This window comes from Myxine glutinosa, chromosome 2 (genome assembly GCF_964187855.1).
Source record: "Myxine glutinosa chromosome 2, kmMyxGlut1.1, whole genome shotgun sequence".
Classification (NCBI taxonomy): domain Eukaryota; kingdom Metazoa; phylum Chordata; class Myxini; order Myxiniformes; family Myxinidae; genus Myxine; species Myxine glutinosa.
In genome coordinates this window covers 95437148-95446488 of record NC_136262.1, presented here as the reverse complement: position 1 = coordinate 95446488, position 9341 = coordinate 95437148, and the positions used below count along the sequence as shown (strand labels likewise).

The 9341-nt window shown below is 43.1% G+C and overlaps 1 protein-coding gene across 2 annotated transcripts in view; it reads right to left on the bottom strand.

Annotated features, from left to right (window-relative positions):
* Positions 1 to 1146: 1146 nt before the first annotated feature.
* PLAA (phospholipase A2 activating protein) overlaps positions 1147 to 9341 on the bottom strand; it is an 86565-nt gene continuing 78370 nt past the window's right edge. For both annotated transcript variants that reach the window (XM_068107743.2, XM_068107744.2), the window contains one exon: positions 1147 to 1889. In XM_068107743.2, the coding sequence (XP_067963844.1) occupies positions 1593 to 1889 (297 nt within the window). In that variant the 3' untranslated portion in view covers positions 1147 to 1592. The remainder of the gene's footprint in view (positions 1890 to 9341) is intronic.

Sequence of the window (9341 nt, the reverse complement as noted above, 5' to 3'; positions counted from 1 at the left end):
TGCTCTGTTCTCTGTAACTACAAACACAATTTTGATGCAACTTGGCCATAAGCTTCATATCTGATGCCTTATGCCGGTGTATCGACCACATCAAAGTCTGTTCTCATTAAGGGGAACTATAGGGGTGATTTTGACCCCCCCCCCAAAATAGGTATTTACTCTCTTCTCTGAAACTACACACACAATTTCAATGAAACCTGATCACAATCTTCATCGCCCATGATGTACCAAAGTTTGTTCACGGCATTAAAAATATCATGGTCTGAGAGGGTCTGTGGGGGGTGGGAGTGACTGTTGCTCCTAATCCAGGTGAGCTTCAGGACCCACAGTCCTATTTTTTCATTTCTGTTCCTCAGTTCTAACACACGCTGCACACGCACACCTATTTGACTGAGGCTGGTTGTCAACACTAATCCAATTACTTTTTGAAATAACCACCTTCCATCACTTGCTAATATCAGGCTTTTGCTCCACAAAAGCTAAACGAATGTTTAGCACTTTGCACGTTTGTCCATAGTGGTTGAAACATGAGGTCGTACAGATAATGGTCTCTTCAACACATTCCCCTGCTGATCTTCACAACTGTTCCAGCCTTTGAATGATCTGAATTTATCCAGCCTCTGAATTTATCCTACATCAAGCTTCAAGGTAAGTACCTTATCCTGTTAACTCTGAAAGCAATTAAATAAGCAACTAGAACGGCATTCAGTAGAGAGCATACCTCCACTTGGTTGGCCACATCACTCAATGGTAAAGAATCACTTAATTCTACGAGATTGATCCAGATCCGGATCTTCACCAAAATTGAATTGATTCTTCCTCGTCACACAAACAACCGGTCCACCAAGTTTCGTCCAAATCCATCCATAACTGTTTGAGATATCCTGCTAAATATCGTTTTTGGCCCTATCTACCAATGGTGAAGAATCACTTAAAAATTTCAAGTAGCCGGATCCGAATCCGGATCTTCACCAAAATCTAATCATTTCGTCCTCGTCACATACGCTACATCTCTGCCAAATTTCGTCCAAATCCGTCCACAACTTTTTGAGATATATTGTTCACAAACGGACAAACAGACAGGGGTGAAAACATAGCCTCCATCCACCTTTGGCGGCGGAGGTAATAATCCATCCAAGCTTCATCAATGATTCCAGCAACACTCGCTTCATTAACTCCACCACATTTCACAAAATCTCAAATCATCAGAGAATACATAAGCAACTGATTTGAAGACAACGTGCATTTAATACATTTGTAATGGCAAATTAAGTGACCTTTATACAAGAGCTTGAAACCAGCCAAGGCAAACTGAAAAACCTCAGACCTCAGTAAGGTCAGCAGGGTCTGCAGCCTCAGTTGCCGTAGTAACAACTCCAGCTTACAAGTTGAAAAAAAATTCTGGTCCTCTAGGCAAGAACTCTTGCTTATTGAGCCAGACACTGTGCGATGGTACTGCGGAAGTGGTTAAAGGGGAAAAAGTGAAAATAAAATCCAGTGGTGGCATATCCTGCAGCGTTCATGACAGACAGGCAACCACAACAATTTCTCTCACTGTTTTGTGTTTGTTATTACAAATGCAGTAGCTATGGTTACAAAATCCTCAGAAGATCCCGCCTGCATTGCTGTAGCTTGGGTGGGTGCCCTGCTGTTTCTATCGCTTCAATTTGTGCTCGCAGACCAAGAGATTGGGCGAGGGTAAGGGTAGTAACTCCACCGTGTCCTGACACCAGTGTCCCCATTGCCACCAACACACGGAAGACGGCTTCAGGACTGGGTCGGCACTCCAAGGCCATCGAAATTGCAGAGAGAAGCTGAGCGAAAAAGTCTGCATCAAGTTTTGTGGAGGCAGCTACTGAGAAGTTGAGGATCACAGTGGCAAGGGCGACCTGTAAGAAAATGAAGAATGACTGAGCTGATATTATGAAGTTAATGATTCCAAAACATGTAAAGCCTTCTTATTGGCATAGTTGAGCATTCGATAAAACAAGCAAATGGTTTCTCCTATACAAGTTCACAGCAAGAACGGCACTTTTCGACGTCACGACATCGACCGATATGCCTCCGCCCACATTATTACATCATCATAATACTTGTACCAAGTTTGATTTAAATCCATTCAGCTGTTCTCAAGTATCACATTTTATCTGACATGACCTCTGACCTTTGGCACCAAAATCTTAGCAATTCATCTTTGCATCATCTAATATGGAGCTCGGTCGCGGTGTGCCTGTGTCCGTGCGTCAGACAATTGTCCTAATCAAGCAATAACAGTACCCCCTACACAATCGGCATCATTATCAAACAGATGCTAGGCAATCTGCAATACATGGGCCGGTTTCAATTTACAATTAAAAACAAAAACTCCTCCTCCATTTTCTTCTTCACTTGTAATAAATGGTGAGTCTCATATTGATTAGATTCTACAGACTTGGTATTTAATATGGAATTTTTTTTTTCTTCACTTGGGTTTACTTTCTTAACTCAGTATATCAATCTGGTGAGTTTCTTTTACACTTTGGTGATTTATTTGTTAAAAGAACCATGTCACTGATTGTCTATCACAGCAAGAAGTCAACAACAGGATTATATCACAGGTGGCGTGGCAAAATGTACGGACAGGTGCATTTAATGATTGGCTTCACAGTCGGGTATACAAGGGTTGTTGCATTCTGTATTAGTGGAAAACAACTGCTGCACGTCTCCAAAAGTTATTGCCGCTTCCTCTGGAGATGGTCCGTCAACTCGACAATGCTGTTTGTCATGGAGTGGTGGCTTTACGAAATTATGGCATGAAACAGCGTGCTATTGTTCGGCAGTATGGCATCACTCAAGGTCAGGTGTCAAAGATCCTGAAACGAAATGCTCAGAGGGGTGTCCCTACTCCAATACCGAGGCCAGGACGTCCCCGCAGAACGACAAGGAGGGATGATTGCCAGCTGCACCGGTTAGTCCGCAATGGCCGTACCAAGTCAGCTAATCGGCTTAGGGCTGAGTGGCAGCAACTGACAAATGTGCCTGTATCCAGAAGGCTAGTCAACCAACGACTGGTTCAAGCAGGCTATCGTGCCAGGCGTCCCCTGAGAAAGCCACGCCTGTCCAGACAACACCGCCAGCGCCGATTGCAGTGGGCCAGAGAGCACCGTCAATGGCAGCCAGGACACTGGAATCACGTGATCTTCAGTGACGAGTCTAGATTTCTGGTCTATCGTCAAGATGGCCGCGTCCGAGTGCGCAGACAAGTGCATGAAGCCTACAACAAAGATTGTATAGTGCCAAGAGTCCAAGCTGGAGGTGGTGGGGTGACCGTTTGGGCTGCTTTTCATGCAGGGGGAAAAACTGACCTGGTTGTTCTGAATGGAAACCTGAACCAGTTCAAGTACAGGGCCATTCTGGAAGAAACATTGCTTCCGTTTTCTCGTGCAGCCTTTCGAGGAAACTTTGTCTTCCAAGATGACAATGCACGGCCTCATCGTGCTCGCATGATCCAACACTTTCCTGCTGACCATGGTGTAGAGCATATGGAGTGGCCTGCCATGTCCCCGGATATGAATCCGATAGAGAACTTGTCGGCAGATTTAACGCGTTTAATCAACCACTTGGACCAGCAGCCGACCTCTGTGCGTGAATTGCAGCAGGCTATTGTCACTGCATGGCAAGCGATTCCTGTCCAAACCTTGGCAAATCTCGTGAACAGCATGCCTCAACGTGTACGTGCTCTCCTGAATGCTCGTGGGGGTTACACGAAGTACTGAACTGTAATTTTAGTCCGTAATCACAATCGTAATTTAACTTTTGTTTTTGTTAAAAAATTTTTTGGCTAATGTGCAAAATAAAGAGATACTTCTGGAAAACGTACGGAGGTTTAACACAGTACTGTCCATGAATTTAGTTCGATATCAGTTTACATCACTTTCAAGGATCAATTTATTTGTTTCGAAATGTCAAATGTGGTTTTTGTTTCTTTTAAAGGTCACATTAACAAAATCTAGAATAATTTCAACATAATTTCAATGAACTTTTGGTTCTAAGACATCTTGAAAAGTAAGTTCACCCCCACAAAAAAAATATTCCATATTAAATGCCAAGTCTGTAGATTCAGAAAACGCTTGCTATATTCAATACTTTTTCTTTCAACATTTCCATTTTATTAACATAACAACCATATGTAGTCCTATCAAACAGTATTTCTGATTATACGCTGCCTTTTATGGCATACGTAAATATATAAATATCTATAACGTTGCTATTCCATCAGCGAAGCGATGGGTCATATCTTCTAGTAATATATATGCTTATACCAAGTTTGGTTAAAATCCCATCACTGGTTCACAAGTTAGCATGGTAACAGAATTTTTACTCAATGACCTGACCTGAAAATCTTTAAAATCTGACCTTAAAATCTGACCTCTGACCTCTTGATCCCATAATCAAATCAGTTCATCTTTGCATCATCATACATACTTGTACTAAGTTTGACTTGGATAACTTCATCCATTCTTAGGTTATCGCGGTAACAAAAACCTATCACGGACGGACGGACTACCGGACAGACAACCCGAAAACATAATGCCTTCGGCGATTTTGTCGGTGGAATCATAAAAATGCATGCACATGCATACCAATGTACAAGTACATACAAACTACAATGCTAGAATGAGGGCAAGCAGGTTACATGAAGGTCAGTGGAGATAGAGGATTACAGAGATTGAAAAAAAGTCTCAAACTTTCACGAATGATTTATCAATTACAGGAACAAACTATCTTGCTGCACTGGCTAAGAACCTAACAGGACTAATCCATTGAACATTTGAAATGTTCAATGGATTAGTCCTGTTAGGTGCACAGTGAAAAAAAAACATTTCCTGACAAATGTTATACTATCACTGTCTCTCTGGAAGGACCATCTGACGAACCCTCCCATATATTTACTTCCTCTTGAAGCAGTTCAGTCACTCAAACGTTTGGGCCTTACTATGATCTTTCTTTGGCAAAAAACATATCACAGTTGGCCTCCAAAATCAGCTGCTGACTACTGGGCACCATCCATCGTGCAAAGCCTTATCATGACACATTTGAACTTTTTCCTACTTACAAGGCCTTCAACCACAGCTTGATAAAGTACTGCTCTCTCTCCTTTGGGCTGGTGCCCCTTTCCATCACACCTAGCTCAGCCTAACGCCGTGGAAACAAAGGCCTTCAAGATCATTGGTATCTCCGACAATGAAGCCGAGTTTCTGGGCCTATTATTTTCGTACAACAGACAGCTTTGGTGGTTTCTCTGTCTTTCTGGTCTTGCACTCTCTGCCCGTCCCAAGCAGCATGTGGTCTGCCAGTAACCCAGTTCTGCTGAAGCTTCCAAAATCCAAATCCAGCCTTACTGCTGACCTTCACTCATTTGTTCCTCTTTTATCTCACCAGTGGAACAAACTTATCAGTCTGTTCAATCTCGTTCTTCCCTTCTGGGCTTCAGGAAAGCTGTTCACCAACATCTCAGGTCACCCCCCATCCATACCAACGACCTTTTCTACCCGCTTTTACTGTCCCCGAGCCCACCCCCTTTCCATTTTTCCAGGTTAACAGGTTTCCCCCATTCCCTTACTCCTGTTTAGTTTTTTCGTTGCTGTTCCATTTCTGCTTCTTCTTTAGTTCTCCCTTCTACTTCTGTAATCGAGAGTTGGCACCTCGTGTCCCTCTCCTTTGGCACCTCGTGTCCACTTTGTGTCTTCACATTTATCATGCAAATTTTTTCCATGTCATGCTAGTTTTTCTCTCCCCATTTCAATTGTGTACGTGACTAGTCTAGGCGAGTCAAAATACGGAGGACACACTTTATTGCTTCCGCCTTTATTCCTGATTAACCATCTTGTGCAGGCAGACTGCAGTGTCAATTAATTATCATCCTGACTATGCGGCAAAGTGTCGGGTTCTTCACAGACTTTTTCTTCTTCTCCTTGAAGCGGCACCGAATAATCTTCAAATTTTACGCAATTTTTAAAATCATATGAGCCAGGAGTCAGTCAATTGTAAATTTTTCTTCTTTATAATTTCTTCTTCTTATTATTGATTACTTCAGAACAATGTATTTGGCCAATATTTATTCATAGTCCGGCAGCTAAGCTAAATATAGCATAACAATTGTGCATTTTGTGAGGAAAGCACCAAATTTGGCACACTAGTAGACGATCATATTATGAAAAGATCTGGATATTGGGCCATCTCAGATTCAGAGATTTGATTTTTGCAAGATTTGCAGATTTTGCAGATTTGCAAGCTGAGATTGCAACGCCAGGGACGGCCGACTACTTCCTGCGAGCTGCCCACGTCACCCGCACAAGAAGAGCTCATCAAATCACTGCAGCGGCACTGCACATCCTGCAACACCGTGCGTATGAACGCCACTGTATGACATATGCTGATGATGCAGAAGACCTGCCTGAGTTCGAAGACTGGTGTCACCAGAGAGGAGAAGACATTCCCAACTTTCAGTACTGGGCAACTGTGCTGGAACTAGAGATGTTGGTACTGGTCTACGTGCGTTCTCTGCGGCAGGCTTTATTCACGATGTACCTTGATGCCCTGACGGAACTGGTCCCATGGTTCCATGCCTTAGACCACACACACTATGCCAGGTGGGTCCCTGTTCACCTGAGGGACATGGTTGCACTCCCAATGAAGCACCCAGATATAGCCAGATAATTCAGGGCTGGCAACTTCACTGTACAGAAGACGAAGAAGGTGTTCTCTTCGATCCCAATCGACCAGGCGCATGAACAGAATAACGCCTGCATCAAAGGAGATGGTGGAGCAGTCGGCCTCACTGACAACCCAAGTGCCCTGCGGCGTTGGATGATTGCCGGGCCAGAAGTTGCCAGGGCCATAGAAGAGTTCCAAGATGGCCATCAACACTGGGGGAGGCGAGAGGACACACGTCATCACGACCAGACACCAAGTGTGCAGACCTCTTTCGCCAAGGATGTTCGCGCCCTTGTCAGCGTCATAGAAGAGCTTGGCAACCGCTTTGAGGAAGAGAGCATGGATCTGGTTGTCCTTGACACAAAGGAAATTGCAGGTCCTGCTGCAGTTGAGACTGTCAGGAATGTGAAGAAGATTGGCCAAGAGCAGTTCCAGGCTTTCACCAGAGAATGCCTGGTGGAAAGGACCAAGCCAATTGATGATGCAATTCGTCGGAACAAGCTGAAGGTGTCATTTTGGAAAATGGCTGCCACAGCCATCAGGGGCTGAATTTGAGATGGCCCAATATCCAAATCTGTTCATAATAGGATAGTCTACTCGTGTGCCAAATTTGGTGCTTTCCTCACAAAATGCACAATTGTTATGCTAAGTTGCCCCACTATCACCCATTGCAGCATGAATTACTTGCTTTTTTTTTTTAATAGGTAAAATTTATCATTGTATAAAAGCACAAAATAGTGTTTCAAGCATGTGGAACTGCACCCTGCAATTCGCATTAGCGTATTAAACGGCACACGCGAAGTGAATAGCTTAAGCAATTGGTTCATGTCCTTCCGTGTCTGTGTGTAAATGACAGTTCATGATTGAAGACCTTATTTAAATTGAATGATACATTTTGAACACAAATCGGAACAAGAATTGGAAGTCTTTTGTTACCGCCACCACCAAAGGTGGATGGAGGTTATGTTTTCACCCCTGTCTGTCTGTTTGTTTGTGAACAAGATATCTCAAAAAGTTGTGGACGGATTTGGACGAAACTTGGTGGATGAGTTGGTTCGGTGACAAGAACAAGCCGATTAAATTTGGTTCAGGTCCGAATCCAGATCCGGCCTATCATTGGGATACAAAACAAACTGTGCAGCCTGGCGGAGGTATGCGCTCTGCCGAGTGCCATTCTAGTTTTAACATGTTTGGTCTCTGAATTCATCCTGATCGTGCATGCACAAAGGGGAGTGAGATAATTTTACTCCGTCTGCCTGCCTGGCAATCAAACAAAATTGAAAATCATTCCAAACAGGAAACTTACCATTTTTAAGGATGTCATAAAGGACACAATCAACAGGCTAATAAAGAATAACTAATGCAATGTGTTAGACAGAATGGTGTAATAGACACTGCGTCAACGGTGGAAAATTCCGTTATTTATAAATTCATCTGAGTTTTAATTTCTTTATTTTATTTTATCAATTTAACTACTTGAACACTGCAGAACAAAAATTGCCTTATATGGACTTCAAAGAACCTCCAGTTTTGCAGTACTTGGATGTGTTGAATCAGGTGGTGTAAAAGCTGGTGTGCATAAGACTGAATCAAATAGCGCTACACTTCCGGAATGTTTTTTAACGATCTTTGAAATCATTATTTTATTAAAATTGAAGTACATACCTCAACACTGCATGGGCTAACATGTTGTACGAACTCTGTAGTTGTAAGCATGCAAATTCTGACTGAGTGGATCTCTCATTCGCGCAAAGGCCAGGCTTATTTACGCGCATTTGGCTGGCGCAGGTGGGCTAGCACGAGTGATGCGCTAAGCAATGTGGGTACAATCAGCCCCAGTTCGTGTGGAGCGAGCGTGAGAGGGTGGCAAAATGGCATGCTTGATCAGGGTCACCCAGATATCTCAGATGGCAGAGCACTGGTACGGTTCACCAGAGGACCAAGGTTCAATTCCTGGTCTGGGCATATAATTGTCCCATATATGTCAATGAATTAATTCTAATCCTGTTAATTAATTTAATGAATAAAATTGTCCCATATATGTCATTTAATTAGTTACAATCCTGTTAATTTATTTGATTAATAAAATTGTTCCATACATGTCAATGAATTAGTTATAATCCTGTTAATTTATTTGATTAATAAAATCGTCCCATATATGTCAATTAATTAGTTATAATCCTGTTAATTAATTTAATTAATAAAATAGTTGACAGGGGCAGAGCTTGGACTTTGCAAAACAGCACGTAAAGGACTCTCAGACTGAGAAACAATATTCTGTGGGCTTTCATGTGTCTTTCACTGAGGAGAGGCTTCCGTCTGGCCACTCTGCCATAAAGCCCAGATCGGTGGAGTGTTGTAGTGATGGTTGTCCTTCTGGAAGTTTCTCCCATCTCCACACAGGATCTCTGGAGCTCAGCCAGAGTGACCATCGGGTTCTTGGTCACCTCTCTTACCAAGGCCCTTCTCCCCCGATTGCTCAGTTTGGCAGGGTGGCCAGCTCCAGGAAGAGTCCTGGTTGTTCCAAACTTCTTCCATTTAAGAATTATGGAGGCCACTGTGCTCTAGGGAACCTTCAATGCAGCAAAGATTTTTTTTGTAGGCTTCCCCAGATCTGTGCCTCGACACAATCCTATCTCTGAGCT